General features: G+C 38.7%; 1 protein-coding gene across 3 annotated transcripts in view; it reads left to right on the forward strand.

The window, feature by feature from the left end:
• The first annotated feature begins 1,434 nt into the window (after nt 1–1,434).
• The window catches only part of mybpc3 (myosin binding protein C3), a 31,561-nt gene continuing 10,406 nt past the window's right edge, over nt 1,435–22,589 (forward strand). The window contains exons 1-24 of one of the 3 annotated variants that reach the window (XM_031846338.1): nt 1,435–1,499; nt 5,511–5,780; nt 7,237–7,371; nt 7,906–7,983; nt 8,408–8,556; nt 9,080–9,197; nt 9,290–9,338; nt 12,568–12,627; nt 12,748–12,750; nt 13,465–13,488; nt 14,580–14,743; nt 14,851–14,983; nt 15,178–15,180; nt 15,352–15,476; nt 15,571–15,676; nt 16,209–16,375; nt 17,918–18,083; nt 18,168–18,274; nt 18,384–18,413; nt 18,498–18,637; nt 19,585–19,656; nt 20,650–20,809; nt 20,971–21,075; nt 21,177–21,365. In XM_031846338.1, coding sequence (XP_031702198.1) covers nt 1,475–1,499; nt 5,511–5,780; nt 7,237–7,371; nt 7,906–7,983; nt 8,408–8,556; nt 9,080–9,197; nt 9,290–9,338; nt 12,568–12,627; nt 12,748–12,750; nt 13,465–13,488; nt 14,580–14,743; nt 14,851–14,983; nt 15,178–15,180; nt 15,352–15,476; nt 15,571–15,676; nt 16,209–16,375; nt 17,918–18,083; nt 18,168–18,274; nt 18,384–18,413; nt 18,498–18,637; nt 19,585–19,656; nt 20,650–20,809; nt 20,971–21,075; nt 21,177–21,365 — 2,578 coding nt within the window. In that variant the 5' untranslated portion in view covers nt 1,435–1,474. The remainder of the gene's footprint in view (nt 1,500–5,510; nt 5,781–7,236; nt 7,372–7,905; nt 7,984–8,407; nt 8,557–9,079; nt 9,198–9,289; nt 9,339–12,567; nt 12,628–12,747; nt 12,751–13,464; nt 13,489–14,579; nt 14,744–14,850; nt 14,984–15,177; nt 15,181–15,351; nt 15,477–15,570; nt 15,677–16,208; nt 16,376–17,917; nt 18,084–18,167; nt 18,275–18,383; nt 18,414–18,497; nt 18,638–19,584; nt 19,657–20,649; nt 20,810–20,970; nt 21,076–21,176; nt 21,366–22,589) is intronic. The other 2 variants (XM_031846336.1, XM_031846337.1) reach the window with 2 other exon arrangements.

Consider the following 22,589-nt stretch of genomic DNA (forward strand, 5'->3'; position numbering starts at 1 on the left):
TCACAGCAGAGATAAAACACAAAGAAGAAGAAGATGAGCTGTCACATTTCACTACAGTTGTAGAGATCACTGGTGACTATGTGGTTAATACATTGCATCCAAGTATGCAAAGCAGCTGTGCATCCAGTTGTTTTCCCCTGCATTGACTGGTGTAGTTTTTCTTGAATGCCATGCAATGATATCTTGTCTCTGTTTTTGTTTAGTTATCGTAGTTTTATTCATCATTTTTCTAAACAAAATAGTTTTTAGGAAACTGCCGAAACACTGCAGCGATGCTTATGCAATGCTTATCGATGTCACTCCCTCATACCTCGCTTTGAACAGAAAAATAGGAACTTAACAATATTTATTCACCACATTTCAAAACCACTTTTGCAGATTAAATTTAGTTAAATAAATAATAATAAAACTGTTTTAAAGACATCAAAGAAAATTAAATAATATACAGTATAACACGATACAAAAACACTGCAATACAAGGCAGTAATTTGCTAAAATGTAATGTGCAGTGTGTAAATGTAAAAATACTACAGCAGCTGGTGTCCCAAGGGCCAACAGCTCCCCTCAATGGTCAAGTTGTAATTAATGCCCAGAAGTAATACGTGAGAAGACGAAAAGAGATATAATATAATAGAAAACAATAAAATGCAATGCTATATAGCTTAACCAGTGCTGGATAATGTTATTACGGCAGGATCAGATGAGTTCTGAGTGTGTTAGGAAACTAAGTGAGAAAAGAAAAACACATTAACAGAAGTAAGGGTCACAACAAGGACTCCATGATGAACCAACTTAAGCAACAGATGTGGCTCTCTGAATACAGCACTGATCATTTCTGTCGTCAACTTATTAAACCACATCTCACAATTTGATGACTGGTCCAGTTGCCATTTTAAATTGAGGCTGCAACACTAAAAAGCTTGTGAGAGGTTCTCTTCTTCCCCATGTCTCATTTATGGTAATATAAGTGGTTATAGTAGATTTATATACTGTATGTATACAGTAGTAGTATAGTATGGTAATAAAACAAACCTATACATCTCATACTCTCAACCATCCTCTCATATTCGTTGTTAGATTTACAGGGTGACTTAATGCAGCATAGATGTTTCTAAATTTAACCACCGACATGCGTCTCTTCCCCTCCCTCTCAAGCCCTATCATTCAGCCGAGGTGTTGGAGGAAAGGATGGTTGAAATATAGCCCGAGGTCAGACGTGAGCGGGGGATTGGCTGGGGGCCGGGTTGCTGCTGGGATGGGATGGGAAGCACGGGGCGGGGGAGTTGATGTTCGTTTGGACATTGTGTTGGGCCTTGGAGAAAAAAAACATGGCAACAGAGGTGGGATGGTTCATGAAAGGAAAATGGGGGGGTTTTTTGGCAGCAGCACCACTATTAAAGGCACAGGGTCGAGATAGACGGCAGATTGTTTAGGAACAGCGAGTCACACTGTGGAGGAGAGAAGATCATTCAGGATGCCAGAGCCAGTCAAAAAAGCAGGTAAACGTGCTTATTCAGCTACTTTTGAAAGTTTTGTCACACTGTTTCCTTAACAAAGGAACATGGAAAAAACTAACATTACATTGTTTAATATTAGCTTAATCCTGTTGTCAGACCAAATGTGTAAGAAAGTCTACAATAGATATGACCTGTTATAGAAAACTGTGAATTTATCAACATGTTGCAACTGAATGTCTAGATGTATGTTTTACTTCCTCTGTGCAATATTCTCCTGAAACACAAACTTCTTCTGAGAAACCAACTATGTGATATTACAATATGTGTGAGAAAATATTCTGCTGTGTTGGGCCACGCCCCTCAACTGTAAACCACAAACAAACTCAAGATCACTTGAGAACTGCACTGTTAGACTGTTCACGGAATAATAACATTATTACTTAAAAAAAAAAAAAAAGTTTATATTATGCTGTTTAATTGTATTACCACAGTGTCCTTTAAGTCACAATTGTGCCATTTTGTCACAATTAAAAGCACATTTTTGCCATTTACATGTATATATTCTACATTTGTGTAAAAGTAGTATATCATTTGAATTTACAGGTTTATCAACAGACTATACAATCTGTAAAATAGAGAAATTTAATTTGTTTAATACATTTTTATAACAAGACAGAATAAAATTAACTTTTTTGACTCCACACAGGGACACTGAAGTAACAGTAGCAGATAATAGATTTGTTATGTACCTTTAAAACTGTGAAACTCTTCTCTATTCAAACGAGGCATTGTGCTATGAAGACTTCTATAACTATGACGTGTATTGAGACAAAAATGAAATAGGGTGATTGGTAAAATGTCATGCAGATACTAGTGAATGTGATAACAATACTGTAGATCAGGTCAAGTAACTGTCTACACTTCCAACACATAATACCACGGCTTAATAAAGTAGCTTAGTACAAATGCTAATGTAGCCAGTGGCTAAAATCACAACATACTACGTGCAATTATCCATGCTTAGTTCAATGTGTTTGCCAGTGGCATGATAGTTACTCTGAGCCCTTTTTGGACGTGTCAGGAACTCAGTTACACATCGTGTGATTCAGGTGGAAACATTGTGTAACATGAATTCGACACTGTCACATTTCTGTCACATCACTGCATTCATAAAATGCATCACTGATCCAAAAAATGTAAATGTTCCAAAAAATTCCAAGTTGACAAATGACTTTCCACAGTTTGTCCCCCCCCCTCCTCTCTTAGGTGGGAAGGGTTTGTTGTTTGTGGAGTGACGACATATCACATATCAGTTGACACATTGCAGCCCAAATGGCCAGCTTGTGTGTGCTAAGACTTTTAGTGCCTTGGATTTGTTCAGGAAAATAACAGTTAGGATCGTCTTGCGCCTGCATGTGACATTTTTATCAATCAGGATCAACACTGCAATAAACAGGATGCTTTTCAGGGTTTTGAACTCAGAGTTTTGAAATTGTATTTAATAAACATGGTTTGCTTTGTCTACTTTAAGGTAAAAAATATGTATATTATAGCATCTATAATTAATATTTTTCAAATAACAGTGTCTTAAACGACAATGTGACAATGTGAAAGGGGTTACTTGTAATGATGAACCTAGAGATAATCATCACCTGAATCTGCAGATCGCCTCGGTGCCGTAAATTCAACCTCATTGTTTAGCTGTCCGACACGCAACTTTACAGTTTTGGTTCACTTTCAGCGCTCTCATAGCATCGTTTTCAGTGAAAAAGATCTTAAAACCCACTGTACACTACCTGCTCAGCACCAAACGACGGTGAACACAGCCAGGTATTTTCGTCAGGGGACCAAAGAAGGACCTAAAAGAGAGTTCGTGTTGGACTTAATTCATCAGTTAGTAACTCTAAGTTACTGATAAATTAGCTCTTTTATTGCTGGCTGTGAAAAACTTAAAGTTCACCATATCAACTTAAAAAGCGACGATATGTCAATGTTGTGTTCACAACTTTTGCTGCCCCCAAGCGGCCAAAAAAATCAGTTATTGCAGGTTTGAGACACATTTTAATTAAAGGTGAATTCCTGCATTATCCAAACAAAACTTGTAAACAGTGACCCATGGCAACACTAGTGGTAAAAATACCACAAGGTACTATAAAACAAGCAACTAACTGAAGCAATCCACTGATAAATGATTATGTTCAGATAAAACATGTACAAAATAATACATGAATACATAGTATGTATGCGGTGAAAGTGAATTAACATAAAAATATGATTTCATAAAAGAATGCCTTGAAAACAACAGTAAATCATTAAAAGGTCAGACTTTGATTTACTTTTGAAGGTATAAGTGCCAACCAACCCAAAAGTCATCCCTGAATTGATCGTATTATTGTTAACCTTGCAAGGTGCATAAAGAACAGTAACTCTTGATTATAAATGAGTAAAGAGCTTAGTCAGAGCTCTGTAAAACAGGATCTTGTATTTAGACAAACAAAGAGACTTCAATCAACAGATTTCAGATATTATGGTCACTTAACGGCTATGATAAACTTTACTCTAACTCTTATGTAATTAAATATTCTTTCTTCTAAACAAAGTTTTTGAAAGTATACCCACTAAATATTTTTGAACCTTAATTTAGTATTTTATATTAACTGAAATAAAAGGAGAGTCCTTTTACTTTAAATGTGATAAGAGTATGTGAAAGGTAAAGCTGGCAGCATGAGTGATTGACAGCGTGACAAGCGGTTGATGGCTGCAGACAGACTGAGGGCACACCAATCATTCTGTGGCCCCAGAGTCACAAAAATAGAGTCCAGTTAATCCCTCGACTGTGATACCTGCGCCCCTGTTGCAGCTGAAGTCTGCCAGCCTCATGTATTAGTCCAGTACATATGTATCCTATATATAAACACATAAGGTCATCTTGCAACACATGTTTTTTTTTTGCTCAGTACATTGAACTGTCAAAGGACTCTGGATATGTATCTGAATTAGGCCTCCATACATTTCATGATTCTAAGCACCTGGCGTTACTGTTGGACACATGTCTACTCTCATGTCACTCACTATTTTTAGGTCCTTTTTAAAGATGACAAGTGGAGGGTGACGTTTCTATGCATGTTTTAAAACTTCTCAAAAGATAAAAAGACCTCCCTGCACAGCATGAAAGGCAACAGCTGGTGTTTTACACAATGGGTGTAACACCTACTATTAATAGACGGACCCTTGGCACCATGTATTGATTTTTTTTACACATTTAGGATCCCATGCCTGTTACTGTTACTAATAAGTATAGATAGTTTTTTAATTGTGTGCTGATGTTCAGTTTGTTATAGACGTTCCAGATGTTCATGTTGAATAAACTTTAGGTTCTTTAGATCTATCTAATTTCCCCACGCTCAATATTTACATTTACTCTTTCATGACTCCCCACATTCACTATTCTCTTGTTAGTACAGAAACTATGAAAGTGAATACCAAGATTGCACAAATAAGACTTATTATGGAGCCAGATGTTGCTGCTTTAAGACACTATGACTGGGAAAGGGCAAATGTATTAGTTTTCAGCTAGCCCCACCCAGTGAAGTGCAGACTGTACAACACTGTACGTTTTCAGCTCATGAGCAGCTCCGCTCAGCTCTGCCCCCCAACACACACACACACACACACACACTTCTCTCTCTTACTTGTTCACTCTTGCTGCAATTAGTTATAGTATGTGTGTTGATCTTTTTTCAGGCGTGATGTTTGTTTGTCGATGGAAACTTCCAAGATTATAGCTTCAAATACCAAGAACATCATAAACAGTATTTGGGGTCTTTAATTGAATTGTCAATGTATTCAAGGTGCAAAGAGTAACCACAGTTACCTGTTACTTGTTTTGTTTTTTTCTCACAATGTCACAAAATCATTTTCAATGTCCACTCAACAATTATCATATCCATGTTTTCTCCTTAAACTATTTGATTACACCCTTAAAGCAGATATGTTAAAACAAAGTTACACTTAACAGGGCTTATTCATTTTGAACCCACATTCCCTCCTCAGTTTCAGCGTTTGCCAAGAAACCAAAGTCTCAGGAGGCAGAGGAGGGGTCCTCTGTGGTCTTTGAAGCAGAGACCGGGAAGCCTGATGCTAAAGTGAAATGGCAGTGCAACTCAAAGGACATCGCCAGTGGCGACAAATATTTGATCACAGCAGACGGAAACAAGCACTCCCTCGCTTTAAAAGCTATTACCAAGGAAGATGCCAATGTCTACGGAGTGATCGCTGGGGGGTCAAAGGTCAAGTTTGACCTGAAGGTTTTATCAAAGCCAGGTGGGAGACTTTGATGCTGCAGCTGTGCGTTTGAGGTCTCTGCTTGCTCACCTACAGGCTGTGTCGTCACAGAGCACAAAGCAAAATATAGCATTCAATGCAGAAAACCGCTGAGGCAGTAAATACTTGATGCACTGCATGCACTTGATGTTTCTGCACATGAACTCACATTCTGCACACTCTGACAGCTGCTCAGCGACAAGCCTCTGAAACATCTTTGTAAGGTCTATCTTTAAGAAGTATTTGCTCTCATAGGAATAGTTCGACATTTTAGGAAATACTCTAATTAACTTTGTTGCAGAGAGTTAGATGTATCAAATAGATTCAACTTACCCATAGTGAGTGTTTTACCTACAGAAGATGACAATCGGCACGCCCTGAGTTTGGAGAAGCAGACAGGAGTACAAACTGAACACTTGAAATTATTTCTTTAGGTTGGCCTTTCTTTTAAGTGGTTAAAATATGTTTTGCAGCTGTCCCCGTCCGCAGCAGTCCATAGCTTTGACAGCAAGCTAGCTTAGCATAAAGACAGAAAGCAAAAGAAAACAGCTAGCCTGGCTCTGTCCGAAGGTAACAAAATCCACATACCAGCACTTCTAAAGATCACTAATTAACATGTTATATCGCAAAGTGTAAAACAAGAAAGCTTCTTGGGGCTTGACGTTATATACTAAACAAGCGAGATACAACATGCACTTAAAATGTCAAACTATTCTTCTAAGGATCTGGATATTTCCATTCACTGGCTCAATCACAATCATTTTGTCCAGCACCTTATCACATCTACTGAGCACTGTTCTGCATGCTGCAATGACTGTGTGCTAAGTGTGTCAAACATCAATGTTTGTGCCATTAGTCTGTCATTGTGACCGGCTGAGGTCGTTTGTTTGGATTTGATAAGGTGGAAACGAATCTTGAAGAAAGGCAGCAGACTAATGGCCCAGTGTGCTACAAGAGACGTCCCACAGCTGTCCGTGGCCCACATCATAGCCACCCTTACTCTGTCTGCACGGAGACCTTGACCCTCACACCGGCACATTATTTCCTCATGAGTAACCACCACTTGACTGGTGCTCAGGATAGGCATGAGAGGCAGCTGATAACACATGGAAAATCGTTCAGCCATTCAAAGATGATAAGACATTCGAAATATTTGTTCAGCAGAGACATTTTTTTCACACGTCATAAAAGAGTTTAAGTATCAAATAGATTCAACTGTATACATTTAACTGATTATTGGCCTTGGTACACAAAATAGTCTCATGTTAAGTGCTTCTCAAAGTTTCACTGAATATTTTGCTGGTTACACACATTTTCTATGATTACAAATGAAGTTTGACAGATCGGTCATTGGCCTTTTTGTAGCTGACTGCTTGTTGATAGATGTGCAATGTACGGATCCAATATTTTTCATTGTACCTCTAACTTGTGACTTGTCATCTCTTTGGTAACACAGAAGCTCCAGTTGAGGCCCCTGCTGATGCACCTGGGGAGACTATTGTCGAACCGGAACAGGCTCCTGCTCCACCTGCAGCAGCACCCACTGAGGACCAGACCGCTGCCCCGGCACATGATGCTCCTCAAGCTGAGGGTGAGTTACTTAACCCCTTTCCTTTGTTCAGTCACTGAAGTACACCATGCTGCTCATCATGATATCTTAATCATTGACTTAAGCTTTTCCTGGAAATGTCAAACGTCTGTTTGATATGGCACATACATGTACATTACGGGACATGTGTATTTTGGCATTGGCCACAGGCATTGGGCTTAGCTGCCTTCAAGTTTGTGTCTCATATTCTATGTTTTGAACCATATGCATAGAGTAGCATATATTTACTTGGTTTTCTTTTTGATAGTGTCTGAGCATATGTAAGCCTGAGAACCTTTGGGTGTTAAATTAATGTATTTAAACTAAAAAAAGACTTTTATTCAAATGTCATACACTCAATTTGTCGACCTTGAATAATATTGCAAATAATGCAATTTAAAATGAAAGGTTTTGCATCCTGTAATTCCATGCAACACATTGCATATGTGTATATTTTAAATTAACATTGTTTGATTCTGATCCCTCAACATCATGTTGTGGTATTCTGCTCTGACCTTGTGGTTGTTCTTTATTTAGAGGGACAGCCTCCGGACACCAGACAGGCGCTGACTGGACTCTTCACAGAAAAACCCCAGAGTGGGGAGGTCACTGTAGGTGAGTGGCTTCAAGTACAGGAAGTACGTGTGTCACATTCTGTTGAATAAACTGTCTTAACAAGGTTTAATATGAGTATTTATTTACACTTTTATTATCACATTGTTTCAGTTCAAACTCTGAGCTAGGCAAGGTATTGTGAAATGTGAAAAGAAGGAAAGTTGATGGAAATAAAATTAAAGTTATATACAGCTATACATGTTAATGGTGCTTTTAATTCAAAACTAATCCCTAACTCCCAAATTGTTGATTTTTTTTAATTTATTTTTTTATTTGCCAAACTTATATGTACATCCTAGATCCAAGTGAGAGACTATATGGGTATTTATGTGCATAGAGATAACATGACGTGCTGCATTGGATATACAGTAGGAATCTGAAGGATAATGTGCTAAGCCACATGGTAAATTCATCTTTTGTGCAGGTGAAAACATTACGTTTGTGGCTAAAGTGAATGCTGAGTCATTGCTGAAGAAACCCAACATCAAATGGTTCAAAGGGAAGTGGATGGACCTCGCCAGCAAGTCTGGAAAACACCTGCAGCTTAAGGAGACGTATGACCGCAGCAGTAAGGTACCGTAGACTAATGCTGCAGACACCAAAACAAAAACAGAGACATCGTATTTTGAGATCTTGAGACACACAATATATGTCCTATTTTCTTACTTTGTTTCAAGAGCAAACAAGCAACTTCCCATTATACGTATGTATTTCGACAACATCATTAGTCAAAAAACTGCAATATGTAGAATTTTTTCTTTCAGGCAGCAAAGGTGTTTTGCAAGTATTGCCCTTCTCACCCTTAGTTTTGCAAGCTCTTGCCTCAGTCCCTCATCCTTATGACATGATGGATCGCAGGCACGCTACCTCAGATGCTATGTTATGGGGAGACTGAAAGACATGTTAACCCAACAGATTTTGTTTAAGAATTTCAGAACAAGACGCCAAAACAAACTTTTACACTCTATAAAGATACCAAATCTGAAACTCACTAATGTTACACACATGAAGCATACGTACAACAAGGTTTTGAATCGAAGATGTTACTCCTGTCGCGTAATGCTTCTCACGTCTCTCCTCGTGCGTGTGGTTGCAGGTCTATACGTTTGAGATGCAAGTCATCGACGCCAAGCCAAACTTTGCTGGAGCTTACAGATGTGAGGTTGCATCCAGGGACAAGTTTGACAGCTGCAATTTTGACTTGACTGTACATGGTGAGTGAGCCTGTTGTTAGTTTGTTTCTGACACTCATCAGAATTGTTTCAAATATAATTTCAGTCAATAAAATGATTCTCTTGAATTTCAGAGGCTTGTGCTGCTGAAGGTTTCGACATAAGAGCAGCTTTTAGGCGCACGTAAGTTTTTTAAGTCTTTGTAAAAAGGATGTTTGGTCACATTGAAATCGATTATATGCTGATTGATTAGTTTACTTTTTCCTTTATTAGTTTCACATAAAGGTTTTGGCCGCTGGTCCCCAGACAAGTTTCATTAATAGTGTCATATAGCTTCTTTCTTGAGCTTACAAGTCTTAAGCAAAATGTTGTACCTTAGGTACTGAAAAACTTGATCAGTTACAAACAAAAGTCATTTTAACTAATCATTTTATACGTGTTGATTCATGCCCTCAGTGAAATGATGTACCTAAAATAAATGCTATTCTGCCTTATATTTATTGTGTTTAAAAACTAAAAACAAACAGCTCATATTTAGTCATATTTGAAGTGTTATGTTCAAAACAGTTTTTTTATGATAAAAAGCTTTATATAACAAACTCTGATGAACTAGACCATATTCTGCTCCAGTGCTCAACTAATACCTGCCAATCTGAAGTTGATTTAATATGAAGTTTCTTTTTCAAATGAGATAGTGATCATGTGATAAAAAACAAATCAAAATCATGTACAGTAAAACATAGCAGCAACATTATCCATATTCTGCTATTTAATACTGTAAGAGATTAATACAATTGGCAACTTCAGTTCAGTGACCCTCGGTAGTATATTACCATGTTTTGTGTAACAAGTGACTGTGTAAATGCTAACCTATTGGGAACGAAGCCGGTAAGAAGGGAAGTGGACCACAATCAAGGTAGTAAAGAGGGTTTGTTGCAACAATGGTGGCTCGTATTCAAACTCTGAGGATTCTGATTGTTGAAGCAGAGAGAAACCAGGACCAGGATAAGAGGCTCTGTCGCTCTCCTGTGGACTATTTCTTCTCTGAATCAAGTCAAACAGAACCAGTGTTGTGGATGGTGCAGCTTCCAATCTGTTGAATTTTGAGAGATGGACCACAGAACGAAGACCAGAGAGAGCTGAGAGGACTGAAATTAAAAGAAATCTTTGATGTAGGCGCTAACTAGCTGTCATTGTGTTAACCTTTGACTCAGCCAGATTTTGATGCATCGAGATTTGGTTATTAAGCCACTGAGTAACAAGCACTGGTTGCAGCCATCAGCTCTCTCTGATCCTGGGCCTCGATCAAAACAGCAGAGCCAGCTGCACAAACAGCTTCCCGGCAGAGTGAGCTTTGACGGTGGTTTGATCGTACTGAAAGGGCAGGATGTGCTAAGACACACAGGCTTTTCAGTAAATGAGCTCTTCCACAGGGTTGCCACATAGAGGAAGTGCAGCTATGCTGTGTTGTAACTTCACCACATAAACCAGAGACTCAGCTTCTAATCCTGCTGTCGGAGAGACAGGAGACAAGCACACAGTCAAATATCTGCCCTTGTCTTTACCTTTCATCCCACTGATTAGAGTCGAGCAGATCCTATGGAGGCTGTTGTTGTCTTTAACCTTGAGTGTTTTGTGACGTTCTTGCGTGGATGGATGCTGCTGCTCACGGCTTAACGGAATAATTGAACATTTTGGGAAATATGAATTTGCTTGCTAACATTTTCTTTCTGAGAGTTAAGAAGAGAAAATTGAGACCACTGTCAAATGTGTGTGTGTTAAGTTTGAAGCTTCAGCCAGGAGGTGATTAATTTAACGTAGCAGGACTGGAGGCAGGGGTGAACAACTAGCCTGGCTAGTTAACGGGTAACCCACGGTAAGGTAATGGTTGCAAAGGTGCAGAGCACATAACCACAACATCCCCCTTCCATCATACCCCTTTCTCTCTCTTCCCCCTTGTTCCTGTCTGCCTCTTCACTGTAAACTCTCCAATAAGGACAAAATTGCAAATAAAAATAGCTTAATGGCCAACGGGAATCACATTTAGTCACCCTTAAGTCAAAAATAATGTCTTTTTGAATTGATAGTACTTTTGTTTTATTATTATTAAAAGGAAGAAGAAAATGATCTTTGGGGGAAATACCATAAATGCTCCTTTTCCACTCAGCAGCTGGAGGGGTGTGTTGGTGACATTTAAACAGACCGGCTGTTCTCATACCCTGTTTGTAGCTATACCTATAAGAAAATGCACTATATGTAACCATGTAACCCACTTAATCAATTCATAAGTATTCCACATTTGGATTACTTATGGTGAGTCACGATGGGTGACATACAAAGTCTACAAAGTCACAAAGATCTGTTGGTCTAGAAACACCAGACTTTCACCAAAGAGACGGTTTGTGTCTTATGCAGAACCAGAAGTCAACGTTGACTTATTTGTCACGTCATTTTCACACTTTAGCAACGCCACTTCCGTTCTTATTTTCCGAAACCTACCCAAGTAGTTTTGTTACCTAAACACAGCAGGAGCTTTCACAAGCACACTGATCACTCATATTTTTGGACATTTATAGGAAAATTCACACAAAAACAACAAAATAACATTTGTAAGACATCACGCTATTGCTGCTATTTAGCCTACAAACTGACATTAACTGTGGAAAACATGAAAAATATAAATGTAATTATTTTTTTCTCGATGGGAGACATTTACAGAGCAGATATGATGTATCATGCAATTTAAGTTCAGTTGGAAAAAAAATAGGCCAGTACCTCTAAAGCTCACTAGTGAACCCATTGTATCGCAACAAAAATGTAAAAAATAGAATGAGATGTCTGTTTAAAAGGAGTTTGCTACATGGTGTAACGTGCTAGGCTGTTGTTGGGGCTCCCCATAAAACCAGAACATTTTTGAATGGATTTGACAAATGAGTTATAATGTCCTGGTAGCAGATATTTTAACTTTGGTTTGAGCCAAGCTGGCTGTTTCACCCTCTTCCAGTCTTTATGTGTATCTAATACTCTCTCAGCTCTGGTTCTATAGCTGACACAAACATAAGAGAGTAATAAATAAATAGTGTATTTCCCAAAGTGCCTAGTGCTGTTCCTTTAAACATGGCAACACTTGTCTCTCCAGCAAAACGTCTGCCTGTATATCACTTGTTTTATCCATCAATGCACTGATCTCCTTTTCAGTTTACAGAATGACCAATCCAAAATTGTCTTTTTTAACCCAAGCTTAATTTTATTATTTGGATATTTGCATTGTACAGTATCATTCTGCATTGTTTTTACATATTGGAGCATGAGTTAACAGGAAATGATTCATATTGTATAAAAGTCTAGAAACGTGGATTTGTTTTATACTGTGGTGTTGATGCTTTGCTGCTGTTGGCTGATATTTCTGCAGTAGTAAAGATGGAAAGGAAGACTCAGGAGAGCTGGACTTCAGTACCTTATTAAAAAAGAGGTAAGCAGTTACAAAATAGTGACAGCAATTTGCATACTTTCAGAATAAGGTAACAGTAGATACTCAGCTTTTTATAATCTTTTTCTGTCTCATTCTTTCTCATTCGTCCTGCATCTTCAGAGAGTAAGCTACTTCGGCATTTGCACTAAAAGCTGGAATGATAGCCTGATAACTTAACTGCATGCAAAAACGCCCGAGGACAATGATACATTAGCGTGATTTGATGTGTCCATTGTCTCAGGAATTTAACTTGAAAAGGAGGTTTTGCACTTTGCAAAAGCTTCTTCAAATAATTTAAATTATCTGCCAGTGAAAATACAATTAAATACACATGCAGCAATAACAGTCCTGATTTTCCACTTCCACTATCTAGTCACCCTATCTTATCTCACTTTCACTATCACACTTATAGATTAAGTGTGATATGTGATCGCTAATATTGCACTCTTTTTCTCTTCGTTTCTACCACAACAACTCACACAGCAACACTTCTCTTTTCGTTACATGTTGGTTTTCTCTGACATTATGAACATTCTTTGCAGTCTTCACTCAGAAACACAAGTCACTTTCACAACACGTCAAAAATCTCGAAACACTCATTGTCCTTTGTGCACAAAATAATTGGACACCATATCCAACCCCAAACACAGAATTACATTAGTTAGTCCTTATTTATTCATGCATGCTTACCTGCAGTTTAACAACTCCTATGATATTTAACTACTGTTAAATGCATGTTTCTAATATGTGGATATGTTACTGTTGATATGCTGTGTTTTAACGTGTCTGGTTTGTTTTGCCATATTTGACTCTTGGGTTGTTCCTTTGAATGAGCAGCAGTTTCTTAAAATCCTCAAATCGGTAAGAAACTGCTGAGTATCGTAGGAAAATGTTGTTTTGCATACATTCAGCTGTCAGTTATCTAAAGTTATGTATTAATTTACTAATTTGTTACACTATGTTGTACCCTAAGTGTTGATTAAATAGCATAAGCCAATAATAGTTTGCTAACCATATTTGTAATCTTTGTTATTGAGGTGCAACAAGGTGCTCACAATAGTTGTAAACAGCATTTTGCTCACTTGAGCAATCGGGACAAAAGCCAGCAACTTGCAGCAAGTCAAATATCAGCAACAAATATGCAACAGGAAAATATTTACATAAATTAAAGACAGACAGCTTGAACACAAGAAAAGAAGCTGCAGGCACACGGCTGCTCACGAAGGCTGCCAGGTGATTGGCTGAGCTAGAAAAGTTGCTGAGGGCATCTAGTGGACAGGTGAGGTAAAGACATGCAGACTAATGAGAGGTAGAGAGAGGAAGGAGGAAGGGGAGGACAGCGCAGATTGTGTTCCTACTTCCATTAGTTCTTCTTTCACCTTTTTTCTGTCCATATTTTAGACTAAATTGAGATTTTACTTGCTTGTAAAATTCAAATACCTCATCGTTTTAGCAAGTATATCACAAATATTACCAGTACAGCTCCCATGAAGGAAGAAGGTAGGCAGCTTTCAGCTGGGCCATACAGAAATCATGAATAGAAAATTTGGTTGAATGAATTAACAAGAGGGCTTAGAATATACATTGATTTTACCCTAATCCAAGCACACTGTATAATTGCTTGGATTTGATACTAGTTTTTTTTATTTTGTGTGTAGCAATTTTTTGGCAATGCAAGAATTCATCATTTTTAAATAGAAAACACTTCTTATCTTTATTACACCATTTTATATGCTATAAGGAAGTAAACAATGTATGAAGTTGACTAAAATGATTCATTAATAGTTAAAAGTGAATTAATCCTGAATAAAGTAAGTTATCATGAGTAGTAATCTATTTCTGAGGTATTACCATCATGTCAGTAGTACTGTGCTTCTGTTATAGCCTACTTCCTTCACAATATTAATTTTAAACTCTGTGTTTTGAACATCCTCCTCTGGTTGGTGTATTAGAGCCGTGCAGGTGAGCGCAGAGCCGGACATGGATGTCTGGAACATTCTCAACCATGCTCCTTCTTCAGAATATGAGAAGATTGCTTTTCAGCACGGCATTACCGACCTGAGAGGCATGCTCAAGAGGCTGAAGAAGATGAAGAAAGAAGAGAAGAAAAGTGAAGGTTTGTGCAGAGGTCTTAGGTTGTACTTGGTCTAATTTCCGACCCAATTTAAAGTTATAACCTAATTCTAACTTTGCAATTATATGTTTACCTTCTCTGAAACTTAGCTTTCCTGAAAAAGTTGGATCCAGCTTACCAAGTGTCAAAGGGACATAAAATGAAACTGGCCATTGAGGTGGCCAATGCAGATGCTGAGGTGAAATGGCTTAAGAACGGACAACAAATTCAACCATCAGCAAGGTTAGAATTTAGAGAGGAGACCTAAACTAGTCACCTAAACTCAATAAAACATCATGACACATTCAAATAATACAGTAGCAATCCTAAATTATGTTGGTGAACATAACATTTTTTTAAATTGAATTCTCTCTGTCTCTCCTTTGCTTCTGCTTTCATCAATATATGGATAAACCCGTCCTTCATTACATCCATAGCAAGTAAGTGTCAAAGGGCAATAAAAAATGTGTTAATATTCTTTTTGGATTTTACAAAACAACTGCATATGAGCTCTTTCCCCAACTAGTTTGCCATTTCATCAACTTCAAGTTTTCAAGTTATAGCTCTCAACCAAAGTACAATGTTTAAAAGTCTCCCTGGTCTTTATGAAGGTACATCTTTGAGAGTGTTGGCAACATGCGCTACCTCACCATCAACCACTGCTCCTTGGCAGATGATGCCGCATATTGCTGTGTGGCGGGAGAGGAGAAATGCACCACTGAGCTCTTTGTTAAAGGTATTCAAGATTTAGAGGAAATTTACAACATAATGAGTACAGAAGATGTTCGAGATTTTCAGTTCAACCTCTCATTCTTCTCTGATTCCTGCAGAGCCTCCCATTGTGATTGTGAAGAATCTGGAGGATCAGATGGTCATGAAGGGTGAGAGGGTGGAGCTAGAGTGTGAAGTCTCGGAGGAAGGAGCCAATGTTAAATGGTTAGATATTCTTCTTTACACACACAAATCTGAGTCACGTGTTCATGCTGTTGGATCATAAATCCTAAAGGTAAACCTGTTGCTGCTGACATGCAAAACAAACATAGCTAAACTAAGCTAAAACATCCGTGAGTCATGGTTTGATGGATAAACGGATGTTGCCAGATTAACTGTCACTAAATCAAAACAAGTAGAATGTCTTTGAATCAAAGCAACATTTCAGTGTTACACAGTGTTCTTTCTATGATATGTTGGCTGAGCTCCAAGGTCCATGTATACTTTTCTGAGCTTTTGGCCCAAATCTCATTCAGAAAATGAATCTCACTTAGTTACACCTTACAACACCTAACACCTAAATGTGGACCGAAAAACAAGTGGCCATTTATTGTATGGGCAAGAGATGAGATGTGGTTGAAAGCGTCAAAATGAAAGGTTGAGTGTTGAACCATCTGTTAAAGGTATGTTTTGTTACGATACTTTTCATCATGACTAATAATCACGATATTTTTTGTTGCTGTGAATTTCTGTGCAGGGAAAAAGACGGTGTGGAATTGACGAGAGACGAGTGTTTCAAGTATCGCTTCAAGAAAGACGGCTGCAAACATGTCCTGATCATTAATGAGGCCACGAAAGAAGACTGCGGCCACTACAAGGTTAAAACGAACGGTGGCGAGTCTATGGCTGAACTCATGGTGCAGGGTGAGTGTCAGTCATGTGAGCGGTGTACAGTATGAGTCACTTTTGTCAGTGATGAACGCTCCAAGTCTACATTCTCATACCCTACCAACATTCACGCCACTCCCGGCATGCTGTCTATCTTTGGGGTATAGTGACTCTTGCCATTTGCCCGCATTATTCTGCCAAGGTTACTGCCAAGAAGTCCACACGCAAGCTAAAGTTAGAAGACGTCAAACATATTTCACCTGAAGGGCACGAGTTTGCACAAGTTAGCCCGTTTCTCTCTCTGGTCTTTTTTTCTTTTGTGTTGTTGTTTGATTGTGTTGATTTAATGTCCCACTTTTTCAAAAGGCAAAATAGAAGCTTTATAACCATGTGGAATCAGGCAAAATAAAGCCTCGCATTTCGATAGTTTATAGCAAAAAGACACCCAAAACTATGGTGATCTTTGAAATGCAACACTTTTAAAGTTTCTCAATATCACCGTGGGAATTTGTCATTGTCTTTATTGTATATAAAATATAAGTTATGCTTTTAAAGTATGTTTTGTTGCTAGATGATAGAATTGCCTCTAGTACCAAGTCACAACAGCCCGGTGATGCTGATGAAAGATCTGCACTGGGCCCCTCAGATATTTGTAAGTCTGATTCTGAGTCAGATTTTGATGTTTTTTGATGTTTTTTTATTTATTATTTTAAATATGATGACTTTTAGTGTATTTAAGACATGGCATGTTTTGCACATGAAGGTTACAGGTGGATAAATATGCTTAATTTCAATCCACAGGTGATCTAAAAATGATGGATGCGGACGGTTCAAACTCATCCGTACACGGACGTAGGCAAAATATAAACCCTAGCTAGTTTCACCCTCTTTTTTTATTTAACCACCCGATAACCATTTCATCTTAGTACCATTAGCTCACAGAGCAGAACTATTCGTGAACCCCCCCCCAAAAAATATTCATGTGTGATATATGTGTGTGTGTGTGTGTGTGTGTGTGTGGGTGTATGTGCGCGCCCAACACCTCAGTCCTTGGCAGAACTCCCATCATAGTACTATAACCACCTTATTTGCAGTTCCTGGCAGCGAGGTGACGAGGAACTCCTTTATAACCTTTACAAGGAGCGTGGTGTGACGAAATAGAGATAAATTGTTATCTCGCACAGATAACAATTTCTTAGGGATACCCTTAATAACTCCCATGTAGATTATTTCTCGTGGTTTACAGTAATAGCCTGAAGCTCCTTCATCTGGTCTTCATATCCTCCCACTTCATTGTCTGTCCTCAATCCAATTAACTAGTCTCCTTGTGCCTGTTGCTAAGATACAACACACAAAGGCTGCACACATAATGAACACCCTACGCTCGAAGATATTATTACTATATTATCCTCACATAGAATAGCTGCATCTAATTTTTTTACTGTAATATCATCATGCATCATCATCTTATTGCATCTTATTTCACCGTCTCGTACAGTAGAACTTCCTCTGAAGTCTGAAAGCCTCAATAGTTTACATGATCTGAACTCTGAGCTCTTGTTTTCTCTGATTGGGTAGAAAAAGACCTGGAGGTCTACCAGAGCATTGCAGACCTCACAGTGAAGGCAGAGGATCAGGCGGTGTTTAAGTGTGAGGTGTCGGATGAGAATGTGAGAGGAACCTGGTACAAGAATGGTGCAGAAGTCAAGCCGGATGCCAGAATAAATATCACACATGTTGGCAGGTGAGGACATGTGCGTTAAATATGCTGTAGGCTACATATCCCATGACAACATGAACTGAAATGCAAACATTTTCACCATTTTAGGATCCACAAACTGACCATAGATGAGGTCAAACCAGAGGATGAGGGAGACTACACTTTTGTGCCAGATGGCCATGCTTTCAACCTTTCTGCTAAACTCAATTTCCTGGGTAATATTGATGCTTTTTGCTTTTATCATTTTAACATTATTCGTAGTTTCACAAGCTAAATTTGACTTAAAACGATTTCTAACACCCTTTTTTTTCCTCTGTGTCCTAGAGGTGAAGATTGATTACGTGCCACGCCAAGGTACCACAAACCTATTCTCTTGTAGGAAGCCAGATGAAACGCAAGGGTCTGTTCATTTTAACCATTACTCTCTTCCTCTACAAGATCCTCCGAAGATCCACCTGGACTGTATGGGTCGCACCACTGAGTCAACCATCGTGGTGGTGGCTGGCAACAAGCTGCGTTTGGATGTCCCCATCACTGGAGACCCTGCTCCCACAGTGATCTGGACCAAAGGAGGGAAGGTAAAATAGACTTGTCTTATTAATCAGCAACACACCGATCGTCTGACATCTAATGTCGGTCCAGAGCACAGTGGGTATCATCTGAAATCTGAGGCTTGCTGTGAAAGCAAAGCCTAATTCACATTCAAAATTAAACTTTGAAGCTGTAACACTGCAATGTAAAATTCTAAAACAATTTCGGCATATTTAATCAACATGTACTGCAGTTTCAATACAATACAAGTTGAGGAGATTACTCTCTTTTTACTACTATTTGGAGGCGCGCAGGTTAGCTCTAGATTAGCGATGCACCAATCTTACTTTTTCCGTCCCGATATCCAGGCTTTAGGTATCGGCTGATGTGGAAGAGGTTGGGATCATTCTTTTATGTAAAAGGCAACATCAGGCTTGACTTGAACATTACTTTCATAACTTTGTAAAAGAAAAAAATCTAACAAATAAGGTATTCACTGATTTATTATTTATTATTAAAATTATAAATTGTACACCAGCAAGTGGGTAAAGAATCTTCATAATTAACAGGAATTGCAATTTGACTGTAAACCTTTTAATTGCAGAAGAAAATTGTTAAAAAAAACTCAAATAGGAAGTAAAATACCAGTACATGATGTAGTATAGTACATAACATAGAATTGAATTGAATCGGCACCATTGTCGTAGATACCCAATCCAGCTATTTGAGTCAGCATTGGCCTGAATTCTGATATCACTCTCATATCACTCGTCAAGACTCACTGATACTGTGATAACTAATGCATTCCTCCCTGCTAATAAATGTGTCTGGAGTACTGAGATGTTTTAACCAAGCTGAAGTAGTGCAAAGCTAATAACAGCTTAATACAACGATGCCACCCTGCTGGCGGTTTCTTTGAGTTGAGGAGAAAGAGAGGTGTTCACGCCCTCTCTGTTCTCTTCGACTTTTACCGCTTTGCTCTGCTCAAATGTAGGCTAGTTCTGTAAAACCTGATGGAGAAGAGAAAGAAGGGCCGGCATCCTCTTGGACCTTGACGGATGGGGAAGTTAACTGTTTGTGGTAGATTGAAATCCAAGTTAGTCGGCAGTATCTCTAACCCATGTGTGTCTTTGGACAATAAGCTTACAACCTCTTTGTCTCTAAAGAAAACAATAGGCTCACCTGTAGTGTATTGGATGTACAAATACAGCCAGTAGAGAAGTTGCAGTCTATGTGCATTTCACTCTATGTAAACTTGCAAATGTGTTACCATTACCTGTTGAAGACAACAAAGAATTGATCCTGCAGCTACTTGACTCATCAGGTTGTGTGTTATATTGATTTACTGCTTTACAACCCTGAAGAAAGAACAAGCTGCAGCAGTAACAATCACAGTCAGATACAGACAAATACATGAAAAACAACTTCTCTAGTGGCTATCGGTGTACATATGTGTTTCACTTTTATGTCTCCCCTTTACATAGCATTAAGAGCATGGTAAAAAAATACTGCATGTGGTCAGAATCCGTCCACATCAATAAGGTAAGAGCATGTCCTGAATCTCCCTAAAGACAGACACAGGTCAGAGGAAACTGGGCAGTAAGTATGTTTTTGTATGGCAACTTTATAAAAGGACTCTGTGAAATAATCCTTGGATTAAAAATGATAAATATTCTGAAGTTGTGCAAAATTACTTTACATTTTGGGATGGTAAAATCAAATAAAAGACACTTCTGTAGCCAAGAAAAGAGCTTTGAGTGAACAATATTTAGTTCAAACTACAAGAAATCAGTACATGGACACAACTGCCCTTTTAAACAACTCATTAGACTTTCATTTCAGAAGCTGGTCCTGCATTTGCATGGTGACATCTGGAGTTGTGTGTTCATATCATATTGTTGGCTTTTAAAAGCATGATTTGCCCAAATACTTGAATGAACTTTGAGATGGAAAGTGTTGTGTTTATTACCTCTCCAAATTCTGACATGATGTTTATGTAATACATGGATTGTACCATGCAGCATCCTTACCTACCTCTGGTTCTCATTGTGCGCTGAAGGTTGTCACAGAGGGAGACAGTCGGGTCCATGTTGAAACCACCAAGGGACACTGTATCTTCACCATCGAGGGGGCTGAGAGGCAGGACGAGGGGATCTATTCTGTTGTGGTTCGAAACCCCGCTGGGGAGGACACTGCAGATATCAATGTGAAAGTTGTCGGTAAGAGCGACATTCATTTGTAAAAAAAAAAAATTTGGGTTTTTATTGTCATCACAGTGTAGACAAATACACTCTAAATCTGTTTGGAAAATCAGTGCATCACCTGTATGTGTAAATATACGTTTTTTTTTATTTCTGAACACGAGTCATGTTTCCCCCAGATGTTCCAGATCCTCCCCAGGCTCCCAGAATCCTCAGTGTGGGAGAGGACTCCTGTGTGGTCCAGTGGGATCCCCCTCTGTTTGATGGTGGACAGCCAGTTATTGGTAAAACATATCAAAATGCTTCATTTGTTCAAATTATGTGGAAGTCTTCTCCTCCTTCATTGTTCTGACTAGCCTAGTCGATTACAACATTTATGTCTAAGGCTACGTGATGGAGAGAAAGAAGAAGAAGAGCTACAGGTGGATGAGACTGAACTTTGACCCTTATTGTGAAACAACCTATGAAGCCAAGCGGATGATTGAAGGAATGGAGTACGAGATGCGAATCTATGCTGTCAACGGCATCGGCATGTCTCGTCACAGTCCAGCTTCACAGCCTTTTGTGCCAGTCGGTGAGTCTTCACCAACAGGTTTATACCAGCTCCTGTCCCACTTTGTGCATTCAATGAATCATTTTCAGACATTTGTTATTGTTAAAACTCTTCTATGACAGAGATCATGCATTTATAGATCAAATGAAAACAAAAAAAAAAGGTACATTTTGTTACACTCGCCACACTACAGTAACACGAGGACGATGACTGATCTGAATGAGTGACGGCAGAGGGCGATGAAGATGACATGTCAGTCTTTTGATGAGTCCGGGGTTGTTTCATGCCTGGTTTGCTCAGACTAAGGTTTCACTCTGGTCACGGGGCCTGGTTGATTTGTGGTCAAGACAGGACGGGGTCATGTTTGTTGTAATCCGAGAAGCCTGTGGATTGTCTGTGTAACAAAAATATATGTTGCACATAGGATCACATGTGACTCACAGGTCCTTTCTGACTAATGTCACTCATGGCGGTGTGTATGTCCGTTACCACCCATCACCACATGGACAAGATGATGAGGAAATATTACACCCAGGTCTTACAATGTCGCTTGTTTAATAAGGGTTGCTGTGGCTCAGATGGGCAGGGTTGATGATTTGATCCTTGGCTCCTCCTGTCCGCATGTCGAAGTGTTCTTGAGCTAGATACTGAACCTCTATTGTTTCTGATGATTAAAAGAGCAGCAATGTACGCACCATTGCACTCATACAGCTTAACATTGTTGGACTCTCAAATCAACAGTTTTTAAAAAGGATCGATCATAACTAGAGATATTGTCTTTTTTTATTTCATGCATTCTTCTTTGTGGTCAAAACCTGCCACCTACATTTAAAAAAACTTGATTGTCTACAGTTTGGTCGGAGATTCAGTTGTGTTCTGGTAGTAGCAGCTCATGTAGCAGATGAAGAGCGGGCTCCAGAGGTCTGATAAGTTACATTTCTTGCATGCATGGGTGAATGAACCTTTCCTCTCTGCCATAGCATTCACAGTATTACATCCATGTAAAGGCTGAACCGCACTGAATAGTTATAGCATTACCCAAATCACATGACCATTTGCTAATTAGTTTTCTGAAATGTGATCAAATTCTCAATGAAATCAAAGCACACCCGCAGAGTCTTGATGAAGCAGATGAACTGAGTTTTTAAATGTTAAACTCCTAATAGATAATTCCTCAAGATATTTGATACATTTTAATTGTTGCTTGTTTAGCCATGAATATTTATTGTTTGAGAGAGTTACTTA

This window comes from Anarrhichthys ocellatus, unplaced genomic scaffold (assembly GCF_004355925.1).
Source record: "Anarrhichthys ocellatus isolate YVR2014 unplaced genomic scaffold, GSC_Weel_1.0 scaffold6, whole genome shotgun sequence".
Classification (NCBI taxonomy): domain Eukaryota; kingdom Metazoa; phylum Chordata; class Actinopteri; order Perciformes; family Anarhichadidae; genus Anarrhichthys; species Anarrhichthys ocellatus.